This window comes from Neltuma alba, unplaced genomic scaffold, assembly GCF_004799145.2.
Source record: "Neltuma alba isolate B1F8T4 unplaced genomic scaffold, ASM479914v2 tig00011324_pilon, whole genome shotgun sequence".
NCBI lineage: Eukaryota > Viridiplantae > Streptophyta > Magnoliopsida > Fabales > Fabaceae > Neltuma > Neltuma alba.
Genome location: NW_021636031.1, coordinates 174,534 through 199,181, shown reverse-complemented (window position 1 = coordinate 199,181; position 24,648 = coordinate 174,534). Strand labels below are relative to the sequence as shown.

The 24,648-nt window shown below is 33.0% G+C and overlaps 2 protein-coding genes across 6 annotated transcripts; both read left to right on the top strand.

The window, feature by feature from the left end:
- On the top strand, positions 1 to 3,829 carry LOC114711981 (soluble inorganic pyrophosphatase 1). Of its 3 annotated transcripts, none has more exons than XM_028896436.1 (9): positions 1 to 110; positions 579 to 712; positions 813 to 841; positions 1,725 to 1,790; positions 1,931 to 2,038; positions 2,708 to 2,773; positions 2,994 to 3,114; positions 3,200 to 3,281; positions 3,519 to 3,829. In XM_028896436.1, exons 2-9 carry the CDS (start codon positions 580 to 582, stop codon positions 3,559 to 3,561), a joined length of 648 nt encoding a protein of 215 aa, XP_028752269.1. In that variant the 5' UTR covers positions 1 to 110; position 579; the 3' UTR covers positions 3,562 to 3,829. The 3 variants fall into 3 exon arrangements, with proteins under 3 accessions (XP_028752269.1, XP_028752268.1, XP_028752266.1); XM_028896435.1 differs by having other exon boundaries at positions 17 to 110; positions 555 to 712; XM_028896433.1 differs by lacking the exon at positions 1 to 110 and having other exon boundaries at positions 215 to 712.
- On the top strand, positions 2,383 to 24,635 carry LOC114711978 (B3 domain-containing transcription factor NGA1). Of its 3 annotated transcripts, XM_028896429.1 has the most exons (4): positions 2,383 to 2,388; positions 11,923 to 11,929; positions 19,170 to 19,174; positions 23,169 to 24,635. In XM_028896429.1, exon 4 carries the CDS (start codon positions 23,244 to 23,246, stop codon positions 24,315 to 24,317), a length of 1,074 nt encoding a protein of 357 aa, XP_028752262.1. In that variant the 5' UTR covers positions 2,383 to 2,388; positions 11,923 to 11,929; positions 19,170 to 19,174; positions 23,169 to 23,243; the 3' UTR covers positions 24,318 to 24,635. The 3 variants fall into 3 exon arrangements, with proteins under 3 accessions (XP_028752262.1, XP_028752261.1, XP_028752260.1); XM_028896428.1 differs by lacking the exons at positions 2,383 to 2,388; positions 11,923 to 11,929; positions 19,170 to 19,174 and adding exons at positions 22,521 to 22,747; positions 22,874 to 23,013 and having other exon boundaries at positions 23,176 to 24,635; XM_028896427.1 differs by lacking the exons at positions 2,383 to 2,388; positions 11,923 to 11,929; positions 19,170 to 19,174 and adding an exon at positions 22,522 to 22,747 and having other exon boundaries at positions 22,874 to 24,635.
- The last annotated feature ends 13 nt before the right edge of the window (positions 24,636 to 24,648 follow it).

Sequence of the window (24,648 nt, the reverse complement as noted above, 5' to 3'; positions counted from 1 at the left end):
TCCTCAGTTGTGACCTAATGTTCTAACACGTATAAATACCACCCACCTCGCCTTCTCTTCCCTATTCAGCCATTGACCATTTCTTCAGGTTACTCACAGTCCTATTAAAGGTGCGTTTTTTCTTTGGGTCAGAACTTACAGTCTTCCTAAGAGCCTCTTTGTTTGACTGTAAGTTATTTGTTCGGTGCATCAAGTAGTCATCTTTTACGAAAGTTGTATTTTCTGGGCTTTCTTCTGCCATCGCTACAACTCATTTTGAGCTTAGCGCTATTGCTCTGCATATAAGATTGCGAAGCTATTAACAACGTCCTATTTTGTATTTTTCACTTCCTCCGATATGAGCTGATTTACCTTAGATGAGCAGCATAGTCATGTTTCTTGATTTCTAGACTTTTTCAGTGATATAGTGTTAGAGTTGATGATTTACCTCGAGTGAGAAAACATTTGGAAGAACTTAATTCATGTTGATAACGAGATAAATTATCGTCTCTTGCCAACTGACAAAATCCATTTGGGTCAGACCATTTTTAATTTTCTTGGTTTGTTATAAACAGTATTTTGTGCTCTTTCTGTATCAAGATGAGCCACTCAGAGGAGAATAATGAAGTTCCAGCTCCGGAAAACCGACCAGTTCCTCGTTTGAATGAAAGGATTCTTTCATCTTTGTCAAGGAGATCGGTTGCTGCCCACCCCTGGCACGATCTTGAAATTGGTACTGTCACTGATCAGATTGCTCATTTGTATTCATTGACATAGAAAACTTGATCTTGTCGCAAATAATCTTAAATTCTTAATTACTGTATGGTATGCAGGACCTGGAGCTCCCAATATTTTCAATTGTGTAAGTTTTCATTTTCCGTCTCTGGAGATAGTTGTCTGATTGTCTTCTGCCATCTACTGGAGAAAAGAATGTGCTTGTTGCGGGAAGAGGGATAAAGTAGATGTGAATTATCTTTTTAATTCAACTTGTCTGGAACTTTGTGGCGTCTTATGATCCTCTAGGATGCGGTTCCCAAAACATAGCACTAACCAGTTGTGATGGATTGATACACACTGAATTCTAGGGAGTTCTGATTTGATGATCTTTTCCCATTCATTTTGGCAAATTACAAATTACTTATAAAAGAAGAAATCAAACTAATTGCTAAAACGAAGCAGAAAATCATACACTCTTCTTGCCTGATTTAGAAGAATGTGGATCTGAGTTTTCATATGGTAAGATTGTTCTTTGCTGAATTCATTTTTGACTTGGATCTGCGCTTATGCATTTAAACCTCAACAGACTCTCAAAATTTGTAGTAATTTGGTTCATAAAATCCTGTCTTACCTCGCTGACCTAATCTCAGAGCTTCCCCTGCCTCCGTAAATTAAATTCTATATTCCTCCAAACTCTTCAGTTTCTCTTAATGCTCACTTTGAATCTCAAATATCCATTATTCTCCTATTAAAGGCATTTGTTTATCACATTAATCTCATTTCTGACCTGAACTTTCCTAGTGACATAGCAAATTCATTCCCTACATTCATGCATTTATACAATGGGGGGGGGTGTTTGTCACGTAATGATTGTGAATGCGGTCCATATCCTATTTTTATGCCCATTATTTTTTTTCTCCTTTTAGATCTCACCAAATTGGAAGCATGCATTTACCTTTGAAAATTTAGGGGATCCAGATCGAAAACATAGTGTTTCTGCTTCTTAAACGGTTTGTTGCGACTTGCAGGTTGTGGAGATTACCAAGGGAAGCAAGGTGAAATACGAACTTGACAAGAAGACTGGATTGATTAAAGTATGAGCAAATTCCCTGCTTATTCAATGATCCTTTTGTTTTCCCATCTCGCAGACTCTTGATTCTTGTCAAATTCCATCGTCTGCTTTTCTCGTATATCTGTCTTTTAGATTCTTCGTATGATCTGTAATAATTCTCAGGTTGATCGGGTCTTGTACTCATCTGTTGTTTATCCTCATAACTATGGCTTTATCCCTCGTACACTGTGTGAAGACAACGATCCGCTTGATGTCCTGATTATAATGCAGGTAATTTCTTATTATTTTAGACTATGTTGTAGAAGCATTGCATCCTGTTTATTAGGTTCTATTGATTAGCTCTAAAGCATATCACGCCAGTCAATTCAATTCAATTATATTGTGATGCTCATTTCTGTTATTCACATTCTATTCACAAAATTCTCCCCCCCCCCCCATGTACAAAGCTGCTACTGCTACTAAAGATTCCTACTTCCAAATTATTTTGATGGACTCATCACTTCTGAATCCTATTAATTACCCTTATAATGCTCATAGTCTGATTTATCTTTACCTGCTTTCAAAAGATGAAAATTCCAAATCACTCTAGTGCTTCATTAGCTATATCTATGATGTATTGTGTTGCAAAATTCAAAATTAATTCTATGATTCAGTGCCTGAAAACATAATGCGCAAGTCATTTTAATGTGAGTATAATCACGCAAGATTCCAGATCACTGTTCCCTTCATACAACTAATCTTCAATATCAGTAGTTAATAGATCCTCATTAATCACTCAGACAAATCTCATAGTCTAGAGTTATATCCTTATCTGTGTTCCAAACACGAAGATCCCAAATCAACTCAAATTCTGCATTGGCCATGATCTACTATGTTTGATTCTTTCCCGGGCACTATTCCTCCGTTATAATCAGCTTACTGAATATCTGATGTGGTTAGGAGCCAGTTCTTCCTGGTTGTTTCCTACGAGCCAAGGCCATTGGGTTGATGCCCATGATTGACCAGGTACCCTTCTGGCTATTATTTTGTTATCCTTCTGTTTTTTCTTTTTAACTCTTTGAATTTAAAATTTGAATTTTCCACCTAAAATTTTGTTCAAATCAATATATCTCAGTCAAAACGCCTGCTGTGTTATTATTTATCCTGTGTATTGACAGAATAGAAAAATCTACTTCTTTCCAAGCAATTATATGTTAACAAAATAGTCACAACCCTATTGACACAGGGAGAGAAGGATGATAAGATTATTGCAGTATGTGCCGATGATCCAGAGTACAAGCACTACAATGACATCAAAGATCTGCCACCTCATCGTCTCTCCGAGATTCGACGCTTCTTTGAAGACTGTATCCTTCAGAACATATTAATATAAAAACTTAACATATTTATGCCTCTTTACAAATTGTCTTGTTTCTTAACATATTTTCTCAGACAAGAAGAATGAGAACAAGGAGGTGGCTGTTAATGACTTCTTGCCTGCAACCACTGCTGTTGAAGCCATCCAGTATTCAATGTCAGTACATTTGGAACAACTATTAAGTTTCTTTTTCTTTTTCTATTTTTAATTATATCTAGCTAATATTTGGTAAAAATTGTTAAAGATTATTACCGATTCAAGAGCCAGCTAAATATATTTTCCTGATATAATTATCTTAATACTTTGAACATGGGTGATTTATGGCAGCAAAAGTGATTTTAGTTGAAATGGGCATTGCTTGAAATAATCTGAGCTTTATGTAACATTTTGCAGGGATCTTTACGCGGAGTATATTCTGCACACCTTGAGGAGATAGACAACAATGCTAGCTGCCATAAATCATAACATGCTGCATTTTAATAAATGTTTTTTTCTTTTAGTGTTATGGGGAAACTCTTTTTTTTATTTTTTGGGTCAATATGGGGAAACTCTATTTTATATATTATTCTGTATGAAATGATGCAAAAGTTGTCTAGTTAATTCTAAGAGTGCCATAGACCCTCCTTGAATATGAAATTCTTCATCCAGAAATCCCGTTTTGTGAGATGTTCTTTATATTCTTGGTTCAGTGATTCATTTGGTTAGGCACCTGGAAACTTGATATTTGCACTGCAGACACTTCACATCTTAATTCTGCAACTGTTAGGTTCATCTGTTTAACTTTTTCTTTCTGCGAGTGATTTGGCTAATCTGATGTTATCATTTTATGGTATTTCTTTTCCAATGTTAATGCGATGTTAGATGACTCTGAGGTTAGGATTCCAATATGTTTCTCTTGCGGCTTCTCCACTTCCTTTTCACTATAGTTCTGAATGTTTCAGATCAAATTTTAACCGGTTGAAAAATTAATCTCTGTTTCAATATATTTTAGGCGTATTTTATTAAATTTTTTAATTTGAAACATCCATATTTAATCGGTCTTGTGGGAGGTGGTTTATTTTAAGTTCTTGCTTTGTCATGTGTATTTTCCTGCGAACACATATGCGTCCGATGTTTTGCAGGCCTTTTGGCACGATCCAAAAGATGTTCAATGCAAAAGCATTTTATTTCTGATTAATTCCTTGTTAATTATTTTTGTTAATTTCACCTATGTATTTGCGAAAATTAAAACGTTTTTTTTCCTCAAAATATTAATTGCATATGACAGAAATAGATGAGCTGTCATTCATGGGGGCTTCTACATCAGTACATGTCATGTACTATCATTTTAAATCGAGTAATCTTTCATGTGTTTCATATCATGTAAGGTCTCCATCTTATTATTTTTATATCCACCTGTTTCTCTCTTTTTAAAAAGAAAAATCTCTTATTTCTCTTTAAATGCTCTCTCTCTCATAGTATGTATATACTATTTCGATATTTAATATGAGATGTAATTAATTAATTTGAATAGACTATGCGTTTGAAGTTTGCAGGCCTTTTGGCATGATCCAAAAGATGTTCAATTCAAAAGCATTTTATTTCTGATTAAGGGGGTGCTTGGGTATCATGAAAAGTGTTTCTCAGAAGTATTTTTTTGTAAATCGAGATAAATTTCTTTACATATTTATCTCGTAAACCATAAAATCACTTCTGAAATTATGGTTTGGTTTTTATCCAAACACTTTCTAATTCTTTATCAATTATTTTTGTTAATTTCACCTATATATTTGCTTAAATTAAAACGTTTTTTTTTCAAAACATTAATTGCATACGACAGAAATAGATGAGCTGTCATTCATGTGGTCTTCTACATCAGTACATGTCATGTCCTATCATTTTAAAATCGAGTAATCTTTCATATGTTCATATCATGTAAGGTCTTCATCTTACTCCTCCGGTCATTAATATAAGACCTAATTGTTAAGTTAGTTTTAGTTCTAAATATAAGACTCATTTATCATATTTATCAATGTTCTCTAAATTATCCCTATAGATAATTCATCAACCATAATCAAGTAAAAGAAAGAAAGAAGGTATTAAGAAAGATGATTATGGTATTTTAGGAAAGATGTGTCACATTTTTTATAATTAACTAACTTACATAACTTCCTTAATCTAATCAAATTAGTTAAATGGGTCTTATATTAAGGACATGAGGAGTATTATTTTTATATCCACCTGTTTGTCTCTCTCTTTTTTTTTAATCTCTTATTTCTCTTTAAATGCTCTCTCTCTCTCAGTATATATATACTATTTCCATATTTAATGTGAGATCTAATTAAATAATTTGAATAGACTAAAGATATAAGTTAAATTAGTTATTATGATTTTTTTCTAAAACATCATAAAAATATTTTTTAATTTCTTTCTTGTCTCTCTTATTTAATTATTGTTAGGGATATCAATAGGATTAATTTAAAAAAAAAATCATAAACTTGTGAAACATATTTTACATGTAGAATCAGTAACAACTCTCTAGTTAGGTCCTACGTTAAGAACCAAGAAGCAGAGAAGTATTAAATTTTGTGATAGAGATATGGATTATTGAAATTCACGTTTCTATTTTCAACAACCACCTGGTGACGCGTGACCCCGGCCATTTAATTTAATTGAATGTCAATGGCATTTTTTTTCCTCAGTGCAATGTCACTGGCATTTAAGAAGGCATTGACTATTGAGAATATTTATCAACATGATGAAATAAAATTGAAATTGATTTGAAACTTTCGAAACATAAATTTTCCGATTTAAAATGTTTGCATTTAGCAGATTAGATTTCCTATGAACATAGTAAAAAATATTCATGAACCATAGCTTTAGGTTTCAGGTTTAAATATCAGTGAGTAAGGAGAGAAAAAATATCTTTTTTTTAACAGTTTTATTTCATTGAAAAATAATAAAAGTTAGAAAAAAGAAAACAAGCGATGACTAAGAAGTTAGTATGCTGGTGAATTAGGACAAAAAATTAAAGTGATGATTTAAACTCCCCTGTTTTGTGATGTTTATCTACAAAATCAACAGAGAAACAAGGAAGGGGTTGGCCCACAATTATGGGCCTAATGTCAATTTCGATTAGTGGAGGAAAAAGACAATGTGGGCCAAATGGTGGGCCACTAGTAATGGTTCTCAGACTTTTTAATGATGGGCCCCACCTGAGGATCAACTGTTATGGACCATAAATTAATGAATTTATTTTCCTCTTCACATAATGATAGGATCCTAAAGTCATGTGAGGTTATTGAAACATGAAAGAGAATGATGTATAAAATAAATAAATAAAAAGATGAAAGGGAAGGATTTCATTGGTCATGAATTTTTAGTTCTTTTTCTGTCTCCATAATTATAGTTCTCATAGAGCTCTTTTATGTCTTCCCTGGACGACGCTGTGTTATATTCCTTGCTTGTTTTCATCAAATTAACAAGATTATAAATAAAAAAGACTATTCCCTAAAATTAAAAGAAGAAAACTTATCCCATGAGGAAAGGAGGGGGGAAAAAATCATCTCGACTAACTTGATTCTAACTGGGTCGAACCAGCCCAAATGAGAAAAGCTACACCCAGATTTTTAAATCTATAAGATAAAACCAACGGGGATTGCGTCTAGTGGAAGGGGTTAATTTCTCACAACATAGTGAATCAAGATTCAAATTCTTGTTGGGAGAGGTGTTCACATTTAGCACTTGACAGTACCATGTAGTCACATCATTTTTAATTAGAGAAAAAAATTTTGTCCTAATTATTACAAGACATGATGTTAATTTTTTATCTTTAGTTTCTCTTTTTACCCCTCATTAAATGTTAGTGTGTCTTAATTAATTTTTAAAATATGTACATGTATATTTAATATGAAAGTATTGATTTTTTTTCTTTTAATTTTAAAGAAGCACGGTAAAAATGACTTGTAAATCTCTAAAAGCAAGTGCTTGGGTGACAAGTGGCATTATGAATTTTTTTTTTTGGGGATAAAAAGTGGTATTATTGGTGACATCTGCCTGATAAGGTATTGGAGAGATGTGGCCGGGTGGGAAGCCAGCATTGATCAAACTGGGTCAAAACAAGCTTAGGGAGGAGGGAATAACAACAGGGAAGACAGAGTGATATGAAATCAAATCAAACATTTAATATGATTGGATTCCGACTCGCAGGCAAAAGAGAAGCAAAGTTCAAGTCGGCATCTCTGTCTCCGCGTCATACGCATCTGAGCATTATGTGATTCCAATATGTATATAGGAAATATGTCATATCACCCGCATAAAAATGCCGAAAGGCCATGTGGGTATATGTCAGCCATTATTTTCCTTTTCCTTGACCAGAGAACCTTTGATTTTGGGATGGACTTGAATTACAAATTTAGCCCCGAAACTTTCATTTAAAAACAATTTTTTTGAGCGCAAATTTATTTTAAAAATTTAGAATTGTAGACTGTTAAAAAAAATACTGATAATTAAAATAGTGATTTTAATAGTTAATATTTTCAATAGTATGAAGCAATATTACTATTATATCAAACATTTAAAACAAATTTATATCAGGAAAAATTTCTCTGAGTGAAAACTTACGAGCTAAATTTCTTAACATAGAATGGAATCGGTTTTGGTTCTCATCATTTTGATAAATATCATAAACTCATCAGATCTAAAACGTTCATATCTCATTTGAATGGTTTAGATTTAATTTTTTTTATTTTTATTTATTCAAAATAATTATTTTAATATGTATAAAATCTAAAATAGAGATAATTTTTTAACTATCATTCTTTCAAAAAATAATTTTTTCTATTTAAAAATAATTAATTAAAGATTTTAAATTTGAACCGTTCAAATCAAACATAAATAGTCAATCAGATAAAAAAAACATAAATAATAAAGATCTGATGAATTTATAATACTCATTAAGACGATGAATACTGAAAATGATTCCAACCTAAAACATGTGTATGTATGTAGAAGTAAAGTGATTGATAGATTGAATGAATGAATATGATGAGATGGTGTGAATCAGGTGGTCGGCGATGAATATCCCTTTCACTCACCTAACGTCGTCCTCTCACGCTCACGCACCACAGCATCTCTCCTGTTTTGCTTCATCATCTCACACCACAGCCTAACAAATTTCTGTTCCTATCTCTCCCTCCAATCACACCCCGCCACCTATGCCCCTCCTATTTATTTCTTCTTATCACCACCTCCTCTTTTTTCTTTTTCTTTTTTACTTTTAATTTACCTTTACAATTTCATCTCACTGTATCTTTCACTGAAATTAAGCTATTCATTTCATGAATAAAAGGGGGGGAAAGGTATATAGTTGAGAAAAGTTAACTTCTCCCCCTCAAGTTCTCACCAGAATCTACACACACACACAACTAATTAAACTATAATGAAAACGTGCGTGATTTGATATTACACATGTACTATTATAACATTGACTCCATTTCAACAAAATTATTTAGTTGTATTATATATATATATATAAAACTTCAATTGATACGTGCGTGTAAATTTACGACTTGCCTCTGCCCATCATCACTTCCCCCTCCTAGGCCGGTTCAGCCCGAGTCTTTAACTTTCCCGAAAATAAATTATCGAACCACCATTCTCTGATGTAATGGAATTAATATCATTGACTAATTAGTCTAATCTAGATTTAAATATTATCAACTGACCAAATAGTTTCAATTAGCTCTTTATATCTCAAATAGTTTTGGTTGTTTCGACCCTTAGCTTAATGAACAGCATATATATATATATATATATAGTTACATTGCTAGGCAGAGTGATTATGTATCACACAGCTTTTTAGTGCTTAATTACTGCAGCGTTCATATGTATAATTCATATATATACTCGAGTTGTCCAAAACGCCTTCAATGCAATTTATTGTATCAGAACATTTTTTTTTGGGTGAAGTATTTATATGTGTGTACGTAGCTTTGAATGAATCATTAACATCTGTACTTGATCTGGGGGGAATTTACAATTCTGTTCTTAGATACAAAATTTCCAGGCTCATCACACGTACGAGAAGCCTGTGAATTTAATTTATGATCAAAACATACTATCAGATTCCCTATATATCCAATTATCTTTCTTCTATATCTTGTATATAGCAAGGAAAGTGATTAATTTATGTTTCAATTAAATTTTATATATGCACAAGGGTCGTTGGCTATTGTTTTTGACGTTAGTAACACAAATGGTACAAGTGGTTCAGCATCTATTCTTCTTAAATAAGAAATCAAGTTTGAATTTTGTGGATGGAAAGATCTCACTGTTGTCAGGACAGGTTTACGCTCAAACAATTTAACCTGACTTATTCCAAGAAAGTCAAGAACCAATATGATGACTTCCAAAATATAGGTGGCTTTGGGAAGAAAATGGGACCATAAAAACAGTAAAAAAAAAAAGAAAAAGAAAAGAAAGTTACTAGTTCCAAGCAAGCTAGGGAGTATGTGGGCACTCTGAGGATAAGCTTAATGAGACTCTTAATGCAGTTGTTCTCTTTAAAAATCTAATACTACCTCCGGTCCTTAATATAAGAATTGGATAATTAATTTGAAGATATTAAAAAAATTAGTTAAATTAATTATTTATAACAAATATATATTGATTTTTCTAAACTATCTTCTTTAATCATGTGTATTAGACCTACCTTCCGTGGGAATTAAACTCTTTACTAATTAATAAAAGATGCCTTTGGGAGAGTTATAAATTTGGGAGATAAAGTAGATTGAGGTCTGATATTTATATTATCAAATTCAACCTCCAACTAGCTTTTATATTAAAGAACAACGACGAAAAGTCCTGCATATATATGGAGAGAATTAACTGCAATCTGACCCAACTTGATCCGAATGAGTTAGGGACCAATATGATGACTCATAAGAACCAGTTAAGCACGGAGGAAAAAGATAACAGGACCGTAAAAAGGGAGTGATGAACAAGGAATGAGGAGAGGTATATACGGTGGCCTGGCTAGGTAAAAGAGAAGATATATCAGTGGGACACATCATAATGGTACAGATGACGATGATAATATATATATATATATATATATAACAGTACTGCCAATACATGAATAAATGAAAGACGATTTATGGGCGAAGCTGAGACACCTATTATATATTGCCTTGCCCCTATATATACACATATAAATAAAAGGAAAAAAACTCTCACACAAACAAGCCCTAATAATAATAATAATAATAATGCTTCAATTCAAGGTCGGAAAGCGACCCAACAGTAGTGTGAGAGAGATGAACAAAGAAAAGCCCTGAACGGTTTTCACAGAGGGAGTAGTATTGCAGCACAAGTAATGGTCTGCTCATAACAACAAGGGCATGTTTGGTAGGGTTTCTGATCTATGCATATAGCTATATGCACTAGTGTGGGGTTAGTTCTTAATTTAAGTTCTTCTTTTTCTTTCTTTTGTAATAAAGCAACCAAAAAAGTGCTTCATCAACATGCAAGCAAGTTAATTAAAGCCTTCCTCTTTTTGCCTTAATTCTCATAATCTGCTGCTAATTAACTGTAACTACATATGCTTCTACACCTACCTACCCTATTACCCTACTCATCATCATCTTTCTTACACACACACACAGAGCTTCGTCCTCCATCTACTGTTTTGGCCCTTTCTCCCTTATAATACTGCTCACACCACCCTTCATTTATAAATGGAATTTACTTTGGGTGAAACTTGCTTTCCACTGGATAAAGTTTCTTCCATTTACAGAAACCAGGATGTTCTGTTCTGTGTGTGTATTGTGTCCCCATTCCCTTACATATGGTCCCACACTAGCTCTGATCTGTTTCTCTGCGCTCTCTCTCTCTCTCTCTCTCTATATATATATCTTTATATTCATGCATAAATGCAAATAAGAGTCTTTAGATTAGACAACAAGTCATTCATTCTTCTTCTTTTGTTTCGGTTGGTTCATCTTACCACATTAATTCTTAAGCTCGCTATAATTAACTAGAGTTGAAAATAACGAATTACTCCTCTCCTGAATCACATGTACCAAATATATATATATATATATATATATAATACTGATATTGAAGAGCATATGAAGTTTGCAATTAATGCCAAAAGTTTAGACAAGTCATTAATTCTTCTTCTTTTGTTTCGGTTGGTTCATCTTATCACATTTATTCTTAAGCTCATTATAATTAATTAGAGTTGAAAATAAGGTATTACTCCTCTTGAATCACATGCAACATATATATATATATATATATATATACTGATACTGAAGAGCATATAAATTTTGCAATTAATGCCTAAAGTTTACATGCATAAACCTGCAAATAACACACACACACACACAGCGGGTTCTTTTCTCAAAGTTAGATTAGTCTCACAAATTAGATTAGTCTCAAAGCTTGTCCTTTATGTATGTCATGATGATGTTTGGGTCTGTTTTCACGATAATAAAAGAAATCAAGTTGAATAGGATGCGTATTATTGGCATGATTAAGGATTGCTTAATCCGCTAATTAGTACAACTTGACAGTTGAAAATTGGCAAATAGGAAAGTAATCCATTAATTATTAGGCCTTACACGGGTGGACCAATTAGAAAAGTAGTTTATAATTAAACGCCATACATTATTTAACCCTTGAAAATAGATATAGTTTATATATAAGAGCAAAGCTAGTTCGAAAGAAAGCATCAATAACGGACCACACCATGTGAGGGAGTTGAATATTTTGCTAGTACTATTAACTAAGATTTTGTTCATTTGTATATTGTTAGGAGATTCGTCTCAAAAGCCTCGTCGCAGAGAGTCATTTAATATTAGGGTTGCAGTAATTTTTTTAAGTTGGATTGGGATGCAATTAAAAGTTCTGGAGACAAAGTGTTTAACGTGGTACTATGTTGGAAAAGGAAATTAAAGAGAAAAAGGAAAGGAAAAGAATACCCTAACTAGGTCCTAAATAAAGTTTATGATCGACAAGGATACATAGGGTGTAAGATATGAACATGTTTTCATCAATGTAAGCTATAATTTTGCTAATTATACTCCTATTCTACAAATATAGAGACTACTTTAATTTAATCCGGGCATGTGATGGCTGGGGAAAAAAATTGAATCTCAAGAACCATAATCATTATGAAAATCAACATTAAGGTTAATGATGATATTCCCATAATACTCCACCGCTGTTTATATAACTTTTGATATATTGGTATTAAAATAATTGCAGTTCTAATTGGGAAAAAACTACAACATGAAGTAGTTTATAGGATAAAAAGTAAGCCAAGAGACCCAATTTTCATTTGGTGACCTACGAGCTAGATATATATAACGTTGCATATAGATTGTTAAATATTGAAAGACATCTGGAAAATAAAGTCATAGTGTTGAAATATAAGATTTCTATATACTTACCTGAAATGTACCTAAATTCTCACCTAACAAAATGATCATAGTGCATGGTTGAATTCTAATCGGACTTAAAAGAGGAAATAAATTAAATGAGACAAAAAAATGGAAATGTAATAATTAAGTTGAATATAATATGTATCCACGGGCAAGATAATTTTTTAAAATCAATATGCAATCGTAGATTAAGTTTAATTCCAATCGTTGAGGGTTGCATATGCACTTACAAACGAACAATCTTTTTGATAGGATTTACTAAGCTCTATGTTGGGTTAAAGATCCATAGAGATTTATTAAAACATAAGTGATGAATTCGATACTAATTATTAACTTATAATCTTAAGTTATTAAGATTATACAACCTCTAGTCCTTATTATAAAAACTAGTTTGATATTCAATTTAGTCCTAAATATAGTATCCCAATCTACTTTGTCTCTCATATTTATAATTTTTTAAAGTAGTATTTATAATAATTGCACATATTAAATATTCTAATTAATACATATTAGAAAAAACAACACCTATTTATTACAAGCAGATAATTTTTTTCAAAGTAGTCCTTAACTAATTTCTTTAATATACTCAAATTAGTCAACTAGCTCTCATGTCAAGGATAGAAGGAAGTATATGAGTTCACATGCACACATCTTTTCTAGAAATTCAAATTTGTCCAATGTGAGACCCTCTGATACGTACGTCTACTTACACTAACATCTTAAAATGGCGTTTAAGTACAATAGAAACTTGACATGAAGTTATATTACTGAATCTATGAAACTTTGTAGATATAAACTTTTGAGCCCCTAGAAATCGGAATCACTTATAAGGCCAGTTAAATCTGGTCCTCCCCACAATAAACTCCATTAAATGAAATTTGAAAAATTAGAGGACCATCTATTCAAGGTTCTGGGCTCAAATAAAACCAGCTGCAAAAAGAAGTCTGGGAAATTGATGAAACCACCAAAGCTTCCAATTAAGTTCTAAGTAAATAACCGCACTAATATAAAGCGTGCGCGCGCGCGCACACACACACATATATATATATTCAACGCATTATTATGAATTTGAAATTAATTCGCGCCTGAAAATTAAGCTGTTACGTTGAGGATATTATGTTTAGATTATTAATTGATGAGACTTGAGGATTTAAGAACGTTGTTATGAAAATCTCAAGATGGGTGTGTGTATGTGTGTATGAAAGAAAAATTAAATAATTTTAACTCTTAGTTATATTGTGTGTGTATATTAATTTAATTTAATGTAATTAGGGGCATGAAAAATACCGTTAATTATATTTGAATTTATTGAATAATTAATCATAGTGATATACGAACATATTACCATACTAGATATATATATACACAAAACTACCTCTGACCTTTAATATAAGAGCTAAATGACTAATTTGAATAGGTTAAGAAAATAAATTAAATTAATTATTTGTAAAAAAATAGATCTTATCTTTCCTAAAATACCTTTGATAATTAAGTGTATTAGCTATGAAACTTTTAATATGTGCAACTACTATCAGAATTACCTTAAAAAAATAGATAAATATGAGAGACAAAATGGATTAGATTTTTATATCTAGAACCAAATTGAAAGTCAAAATAATTCTTATATTAAAGACTGGAGGTAGTAATTAATTAGATAAAGATGTTTAAGTAACTATTCAAAACTGTTGATCCAACTATGTCTATGAAATTTACAATAATAGAGATCATTTTCAGGGCAATATCAAAGCGGAAGAAACGGAACACATACAGTTGTGAAGTTAAATTAAAAAATGATGGAAGGGATAAGCCTGATGAAATGGTGCAGAGTGATATGGGGCTAATTAAGCTAGGGAGGATATTAAGTAGAGTTCGGTAAAGAGCCAGGAAAAACAGAAGTATTAAGCAGACGTGGAACTACCAAGTCCATCAACCTTTCGGAAGTAAAGAGAAGACGCAAGAATTTATAAAGATCAAACAAACTTCAAATGAAACGAGCCCGTTCTTTTGGGGAAGAAAAGTACGTAGCTAGCTAGCTAGGTATAACTTTTTAACACAATGCAAGAATAAATTTGAATAATTATATATATACTCTTCTCGCTTTTAAATATATGAGCTGAATAACTAATTATACTAATTAATAAAATTGATTGAGTTAATTATTTATAAAAATTGTATATCAATTTATGTAAAATACCTCATTTTAATTATTGATATTTTAAAATTACTTAAGTTGATTGCACAATCAATAGGATAGTTTGAAAAAAAAATAAATGTAAAAGACGAATAAAATTGAGGTCTTCGATTAAAACATGTTTTTTTAGGGGAAAAAAAAACTTGTTTAAGCATTTGAAATGTTGATTTTGCTTCATGACTACGAGCATCCCCTCTTGTTAGCAAATATTATTAAGTTCCCCCAGAGTATGGAGTGCAAAGAGGAACCCTTGTCAACTAGACAGGCTTCATGTTAGTGATGCACTACTTCCGTCTTTTATTATAAGATCTAACTTTTTAAATTGGTTTGTCTTTTTTTTTTATAAGATCTCTCTGGATTTGTCTAAATAATAAATGTATTTTTATCCACTTTATCCTTAATTAACATACTCTTTCTCTCTCATTATCTTTTTCCCATACACTCTTACTTTTTTTCTCAGTCACATCTACCCACTTATCAATAAGGACATATTAAAAAAAAGTATATTTCTAACATATTTATTACTTTTAATTAATTTTAATAATTTTCTTTAAGATATAATTTAGTGAATTTTATAATAAGAAACGGATGGAGTAATTTGTAATTAAGTCAATCTACTCTATAATAAATTAGGATTGAGTCACCCCAGAAAAGGACGTGATTTTTTTTTCCTTAATAAACAAATGGATGGATGTGGATTTTAATCACATTAATTAAATTCAAATAAAATTTCTTCCTGCGGCTGTCTTATCATATGAAGGGAATAAATGGATTACGCGGGTGGATTAGATTAGCATGATCTACTCCGATCCCAAAGGAAGGCCAACTTGCCGTAATCCGACCCTACAAATTTCGCCACTACACTCTCTTTTTCTCTTTCCCGATTGGACCAAGCTTATCGGACAAATCAATAAATATCCCTACGCGAAACTCCTTCAAAATTCGCGGCTATCTCTTTTTATCTCTATAACGTAATCGGATTGGATTCTCCAGACTGTATCTAATACTTCAAACACTAACACACACATATTACTCATTTTCTGTTAACCATAGGTCAAAATTATGATTTTTTTTTTAAAAAAAAGGGTATATAGAGGTGGGTGATGCAAGGGAGAATAGAGGAAGAGGTGGTCCAAAGGGGCAAAGGCTATATATACGGCTAGAGCGCTAGTGGGTAACCATATTTTGAGAAGACAACACTTGCCACGTACCGCCCATTATTGTCATCCATGCCCTATATTACTCTTCACCTCTTTTGCTGCCTAAACATCACCCCCCCTCTCTCTATACATACACATGCCCTCCTAGCTAATTAAATCCCACAGATCAGAGGGGTCCCTATTTTTGAATTTTTTCTTTGCTGATATGCCCCTTTCTTCCCCCTCTCTCTCTTCTGCGCGCGCGCACACACATATGGATTCATTATTATTTATTGCGAATGAATAAATATTGTAGGTTTAGTATCTAAAAAGAGTAGGTAGGGGTGAGGGGTTTGGGGGGGGGGGGAGTTGTATGAATGTGTTGCTGGTAATTGCCCTAAGCCCCCACTTTTCACTGAGGAATCTAGCAGTAGCATCTAGCTAGGCCTGCGTGCTCTTTCTCTGCTCTGTCTTCGGACAATGAGGGTTTCTATCATCATATGTCTATGTGACATTTCCTCGTAAATTCTCGGAATGTGTTACTTCCCAACTGTTTGCACATCATTTCCAGAAACCCACACCCACCAGAAACTCCCATATCAAAACAAAACAAAAATCTCAAACATCATCCGCATATATACAAGTGGGAACTAATAATATCTCGTAGATGTTACTATAATTAATCACTTCATTTACAACAACAGCGTATTATTCCTTATCATCAAGTCCATTTCATCTCATTACTTTTGGTCATTATTCCTTCTCTGGAATCTTTTTCTTTCTGTGTGGAAAAGAAATTTTGTCTGTCTCGTACGTTGCTCTTTGTAACTGTATATGATCATTTCTCAAACCCAACGATAAACCTCTAGTTAAGGAAACTATCATGAAAGGCGGAACAGAGATATTTTAATAAACTACATATATTGAGGGCATTTATTTGTTGACAAGATGAAATTAATGTTGCCAACATATATATATATGTGTGTGTGTGTAAATAAATATATATTTATATATATTGAGCTTCGAAGCAACAGTAAGATTGCTGCCGTGTGATCTGGAAGTGATGTGTTCAATTTCTAGAAAACAAAGGCAAGGCTATATACATCTGTCTCTTTCCAGTAGACTCTACTTGGTGAAAAGCCTTGTGCATTGAGCTGCCCCTTATATGTATGTGAATAAACAAATAAAAGAAATGGGGAATCGAAAAGAGAGAGCATTTAGAAGGGGCGTTGAAATGTGACTAGACGGAATAACTTTTGGGGAGGAAAAGCCAAGTTAGTTGGATCCTTTTTTCTCTGTATATGCATGATCTATGATCTATATGTATCTCTCCCTCCCCACACAACTTTTAAGTAAGACATAGCTAATCTTTTTTCATGTTCAGGAACAAAAATAATCTAAAGATTTAATTTATTGGGATGGAGAGCCTTTGTCCAATCCAACCAGATGCCCACATTCATTCATAGACACACACACGCCACACTTGCTGGACCACTTTGATACTTACAGCTCACAAGCAACATAGCTATCTATCATGTTTATATATGGCTACTTAGCAGTTTCAATTAATGACCTCCGTCTTCCATTTTTATATTCAAACGAGAGGGACATCTTTGCTTTCTGTGTTTTTCAAGAAAGCATTACTGTGGAAACCCAAAATATCTATCTAAGCCCTTCTTCTGTGTGTGTGTGTGTGTGTTTTTCCTGACAAATGTTTATGATGCGTAGCAAATAATTTATTTAGTCTTAGTTCTTGTAAGTAAAGATCATTGTGTGTATGAATTTGTCTTTGAAAAACAGAAAATTTATTTTATGCAAAATATTAATATACTCTTCTGATCCTAAATATAAGACCCTTTTTGTAGTGTAAATTACACTACAAAAGAGGTATTGTATTTAGGACCGGAGGAATAAAATATTATGTTTATTATTACATTGATCTTAGTTTAAAAGTGTGAATTCAAATCTCATTTACGATATGAAGACTTCATTGATAGGTAATCTATAAGTACTTTTGTATATGTAGTATTCTAAATGTTGCTATTGGTTAAAAATAATTTGGTGTTGATTGGAGGGATATATGTTTTTATCCGATTAGATGTTAACGCTTTTGCCATATATTTACAAAGTTTATTTTTCCAGAGGTAAACATGGATTGCCCAAATGACCAATTGATCACCACATGCTTTTCAGAACATATGGCAACATCAATGTGAGACATTTTTTGTTTAGCATTTGACCAAGGGCTAAAAGGGCATGATGACATTATTTGAAGTTAAAATTTCTAATATATGTTCATGTAAAATATTTTTTGTACTTTTGCGGTGCCAATTTCCTAATCCAATTCTCAGACGATCTATATATACCTTTAATATGTACTTCCATTTATTAATGTTATATTCTGAAAAATAAAATATTATTGCTATTTATATTTTGATGTTGTGAATAGTTTATTTTTTTTAAGAAAATAATTCAACTTAACCATAATTAAACATAAAATGAGATGTCAATGACACTTAATACATATATACCTAGCAGTTTAGAATTTACGTGACTACGTCTAAAAGTATATTCCTGGTTATCACTACTTAAATTGTATGCCATTGATTATCACTAATTTTACTTGAGCATATGTGCGCTATAATTTGCCGTTAACTATATTTCAAAGCGTATTTTTTTCAATTGATTGCAGTTTGAATTTCTCTGGGAACTATATAAAATTTTAATCACCAACTTGCTTTTGGCCTAGCACACTTTTGGTTTATAAAACATAAATTCTGAAGTTAAACAGTTCGTTCCTCTTAGTAATTTGTTTTCTTGTTTATCAATAGGAAGGTTAATAATATGACAGAGAGAGAGAAATAAGAATAGTTTTAAAGTACACACCTGCACAAATGAGGGGGAAAAAAACACTTATGAGTTGCGGGGACTCATTTGCTTAGCTAGTGCACTTTTTCTTATTGAATATTCTCTTTAATTCTTAATATCATATAAATGTTATTTAACTAATTAGGATACATTAAAAAAATAGATAAATTAGTTAATTTATAACAAATGTAAACCATATCTCTAAAATATACGTTCATGCAAAATTTGATTATAAATAAGTTTATAAATTAGATAAATTAATTTTTTTAGAAATAATAAATGAAAGAGAAAAAACGAATTAAAATTCCACATTTAAAATTAAATCAAGCAAAAACTAAATTCTATATTAGAAACCAGCATAGCAACAAAAAGGTACTACACAATAACGTGAGGCTTTGAAACTGGGGTAATTAAAGAAAAGACAAGAGAGACACCCAGGACAATTCATAATGGATCTTAATAATTCTCTCTGACTTCTAGGACGAAACTGGATTAGGTGAGGAGATAATGTTGGGGAAGATTAAGGGGGGAAAGCTCGTGCATTAATACCCTAACCAGGTAATTAGATAGTAATGAATGTTAACATTATTTCTACCTGGCTAAATGCCGAACACAGAATAATAGTAATGATTGATATGACTGGTTAAGGGTCAATCACGTGCCGAGAAGTGCTTAATTATTTAGCCTCACATTTCAACTTGTTTTTTTATGCTTTTTTAGACTTTTGGTTGCATATGATATCTATCTACAGACATATAATTAAATGACTTCAATGTTGTCTATTAATATTAAGAAAATAAGGTGATTTAGTTTTTCATTTTTTTCATATAAAGAATTTGATGAATCAAAAACTTGAAACTTAAAAAGTTCTATAAATTAAGAAAATTTGACTTATTCACATCAGAGAAGAACTAAACTGAAGTTTTTATTCCGCAAAAGTATTAAAGGCGTCTTTACGGTGACACAGAAAGTCTAAAAATATGTCTAACAATAAATGTTTGTTTGTCTTGAATTATTGGTATTCCATAGAATACATATCTGATATCTCTTAATTTTGACTCGAGCGTCTCTCAAGCTAATGCTTATTGAAAGCATTTTAATTAAAGTTTAAGTGATCATTACGAATAGAAAGACTTTTTCTTTTGCCAAAAAATAAAAATATAGAATAAATAAAAATTGTGGGAAAAAAATCTCCTATTGCAATTTTTTAACGAAAATAACCTGATAAATTTTTATACCAATACTCTGATTTAGGTATTTTCACAAATTAAATTTTTAATGAAGGACTTTAATTTTTATTAGAACAAAAAACATTTTTTTTCTCTTTTTTTGGGGGAACAATATATTTCCCCTTTTGACAGCACGGTACAATGGCCTTTAGTAGCTTCCTAACTATATCGGCTCTCCCTCATTAATTAATGCACTTCACATGGACATTACGTACAAATGCATGGAATTGTATTTATAGCCCTGCAAATTAACTGCTATACATGTACAAGTTTTCTGTTTAATTTTCCCATAAAACAAAAAAAGTACAATCCACGCATATATTTGTTACGGTATTATGTTCCAATAACATCAAATTCGTTCCTTCATTCTTTCTTAAACATAACATTTGTGAATTCAAACGTTAATTATGACCGAAAAAAAGGGTCGTGTTTATTGGGAAGCAAAAGAATGCACGTAGAAAGCGAGTTGCGCTTGGAAATGGTCCTATAGGAAGCAAGAAGCCAAGGTTTGTGGTGTCGTTTCGTGGGCGAGTTGATAGAATCAGATAAGCTGTGCTTCTGGGGCTCTCTCATTTGGTTTGTTCTATTCTATATTTCTATTTATGATTTTGTCACAGTCTTTAATTTCATTTTCGCTTCGTTTTTTTTTTCGAAAAAGAAAAAATAAAGGGTAAGTTGGAGAATGTCAAGGGAAGGCGCCAGCAGGGAAAGGGTGGTCTGTTTCATTCTGTCAGGGGATAAAAGGAATTTTAATATTTTTTTAATAAAAAAATTACGTATTATTTTTGTTTTTCTGGGTTTGGGACCATGAGCATGAGGTGATAAGGCAGGCCATCAATGACACCAAAAGTCAAATATCAATTTAACCCTACGAACCTAACACTCTACTCCCTCCTTTCCCTGCAACTTCACTAGCTACCCCCCAATTCTTTTCTGTTTTTTTCTCTTTTTCCCCAGTATTTTTCATCTAGCACTTTAAAACATTTTTTAATATTATAAACTAAATTTTAGTATATATAACATTTTAAAATATTTTTCTAACAGGTAGCATTAGGTATCATAAGTTTAGGGTGATTGTTCTATTGAGGAAAAAAATACTTTAAGATGAAATTACACAAAAAAGTTACTTTACAATATTAAGTGTCACGTACTAAAAAAAAAAACTCTAGAATGCTAAATATATTTAAAAATTAATTTAACATATTGAGTCCCGCTGAAAAATAGTTTAGAGGGTTGAGTATGTGTATATATACATTACTTATCAAAATGTCTATAAGAGTTTAAAAGAACATATTAAAATTGCAAGTCATGAACAAAACGTTTTGTTTTAAATTTTATGCACGGGACCATTTTAATTTAATGATTAAAATAGAAATTTTGATCTCTGCACGCAGAACATATTTTTATTTTATTCTGTCCAATTTCAAATCAAATAATATTACTCTTATAATTATTAAGACGAATGATAATTTGAATAAAGCTGAATCACTAATAAAATAAACAATTTGAAAACAAATAAAACTAAAACTTGTTTCAAAGATAAGCTCGTTAATCAATTCGCTCCGCCTCTCTAGCATCTCTTCTGACTGCCAAGTGTGTGACGAAAATACTCTACCTTTTTTTCCTTTTTTTGTTGATGACTCGGCATCAAAATTTTTAAATTAAACCAATTTTTAGCATAATGGTTTTGCAGTGATTCTCTGGGTTCGGGCTAAGTCGTTCTCATATTAAACAGTTTTAATGATACTTAATTTAATCTTGTGGACTGCATTTTTCACTGTTCAGAATCGTCGCATAGAGATAAAATCAACCAACACAGTATAAATACTGTTGACTATATAATTAACATACTTTAGATATTTTTGCTCTTAATTTAATCCCCGGTAACTACGCGGAAATTTCCCCATACACACTGTTAAATTTCGTGAGCGTTTTTGCGCTTAATTCATAATTTTTACCCTCTTATGATATCTTGCTCGTATTAATTAGGCATATTATATATATATATATGTGATTGAGGTGAACATAATATGAGAATATTAAAACACGTGTTATATATATAGATATATAAGTATGCTGAAAAGGGATTCAAAATTGGATAACTACAAATGTTAAGTATATACATGCGGAAAGAGAGAGGAAATGAAGCAGTAATAAGAAAGAATGTGAGAGGGAGAGGGTAATAAATGGGATGATGAGAAGTGTAAAAATTGAACACAATATGATATGATAATGAAATGGAACAACTGGCGTTTTGCTCGCAAAGCAGAAGCATATATTGTACAGATTATACCAAATATGATGAAAACGACAAGTTGCTCACATGACCCTAATGCCCCCATTATTCATGGGCCCCCCACGTAGTAGTGTTCCAGTAGTAATCCTCTCTCTCTCTCTCCCCCTCTACAAGAATATAAACACTGAGGTTGGAAGAAAACTTTTTCTTCTTTCCTAGTTGTAAAGAAGCTTCCTGTGAGGTAACTAGTTGTTCCTCTTCTCCCTATCTCTTCACAAGCACAAGAACTCTCTCTCTCTCATTTCTTTTCTTCTCTTATATTTGTTCTGTGTAGGTCAACAAAACAACAACTTGACCCCCTCCATGGCTGGTCTTTCTTAGGGTTTGAAGCCCCTCCTGGTCAAATAAGAAGGCACCGACTCTTTATTGTCTTGTACTACTGATCGATTTGTGAACCCCCTTTTTTTTTTTTTTCCTCTCAAATCTTGGGACTTAGCTTCTCTCTCTCTCGACTATCAACTATATATCTGATTGGTAAGCTTTTTGACATTAATCTCTCCCACAATCCTACTTTCCTAAGATTTTTTTCCTCTTTTCCTCTTTAATTTTTCTGTTTTCCCCACTCTTTCATTATTATTTATTATTTTCCCTGAGATCCAGAGGTGAGAAATCACGGTGGGTCACTCAGAATTTCATGGAATTGACGCGAGAAGCTGCAAAAGGGTATTCTGATCACAGCAGAGAAGAAGAATTACTGGAGGAGGAAGAGGATTTAGCTGAAACGAGTAATAAAGAAAGCAGTAAGCAATACTATCCCTTTTCTTCTTATTCTTCATCACCTCCTAATCTATGGTTGGGGATGCCTCCTCATCATCATCATCACCCTCATGATCATCACCATCAACAACAATCTCCGGAGGCCACAACCCCTTGTGAATCTCACAATTCATCATCTGGGTTAGGGTTACACCATCAGGATGCACCTTCTAATTCCAATTCCGCCATTAACAATCCCAAGAAGCTAGATTTCATGGACTTATCACTCGGAAACAAGGAAGAAGATGAAGCCAACAAGCCTATCGAGAAAGAGCACATGTTTGATAAGGTTGTGACGCCCAGCGATGTGGGCAAACTGAATCGCCTCGTCATACCAAAACAGCACGCCGAGAGGTACTTCCCGCTCGACTCTTCCTCCAACGAGAAAGGCCTTCTCTTGAATTTCGAGGACCGCAACGGCAAGCTATGGCGTTTCCGGTACTCCTACTGGAACAGCAGCCAGAGCTATGTGATGACCAAGGGGTGGAGCCGTTTTGTTAAAGAGAAGAAGCTTGACGCCGGCGACATTGTATCCTTCCAACGAGGCCTCGGTGAATTGTATAGGCATAGGTTGTACATAGACTGGAGGCGCCGCCCGGATTACTCCGCCACCGATCATCATCGCCATGTCGCCGCAATTACACCGTTACTCCTTCCGAATCAGTATTCCATCAGATGGGATGGCAGATTATACTCGGTTCCCACGGCTGCGCCGGTGATGCCGCCACCACCGCGACCCCACGAGCATTTCCCACAAGTGAACTACAACAATTACCCCTTTCAGCAACAACACCAGCTACTTCAGTACCCGCGACAACATCATCATCATCATCACCAGCTCTATAGTGGAAGTCAAGGAAGCTATAATGAGCTGAATTTGGGATCTGGGTCGCTTTACTACCTGAGGACGTCGTCAGCGTCGGCGCCGGGAGATCGGAATTTAATTGAGCAGAGAGAGGGAGGGGGCAATATAAGTCCGATGATAATCGATTCCGTTCCAGTAGTCCATGGTAAGAGCAGTTCTAGTAGTGGTAGAATTACTGATACTACAGCAAAGAAGCTTAGGCTATTTGGGGTGAATATGGAATGTTCTTCGTCATCAAACACAGTAGGACATGTGCCAATGGCTGATTCATCACTTTCCTCACCAAATCTTCAGTATTTGAGAGAATCCCATGAAGGAGAAGACCCACTTTCTTCATCATCGTCAGCATCAAGGTTTGCAGATCAAAAGGGGAAAACTTCGGTGCTTTTTGATTTGAAACCGTCCTTCCAATACCGACAGTAGCGAATCAGTGATGACCAAATTCAAACACTCCCTTTTGCAGCATTATGTTATATTTCGATCAACCTCTTTTTTTCCCCCTAAATAATTAGTGTTTAATCAATTAGCTTTTGGATTTTAGTACATTCTGAACTGCTCAATGCATCACCAATTATATATATTATATAGCTCGGGGGTTTGTTTGGGTCCCGATGAAATGGACCATCGTTTCGCGACCACGAAAGGCTAATGAGATCCATGGGGAATTAACTACGTTTCAGACCTTTCAACTGTATAAATATATAGTAGTAATACAATATATATATATATATCGAATGATCATATATACTCTAGC

Coding starts and splice junctions, on each gene's coding strand:
- LOC114711981 (XM_028896436.1), top strand. CDS start 580: ATGAGCCACTCAGAGGAGAATAATGAAGTTCCAGCTCCGGAAAACCGA. Junction 842..1,724: donor CTCCCAATATTTTCAATTGT/GTAAGTTTTCAT, acceptor TGCGACTTGCAG/GTTGTGGAGATTACCAAGGG. Junction 1,791..1,930: donor AGAAGACTGGATTGATTAAA/GTATGAGCAAAT, acceptor AATAATTCTCAG/GTTGATCGGGTCTTGTACTC.
- LOC114711978 (XM_028896427.1), top strand. CDS start 22,908: ATGGAATTGACGCGAGAAGCTGCAAAAGGGTATTCTGATCACAGCAGA.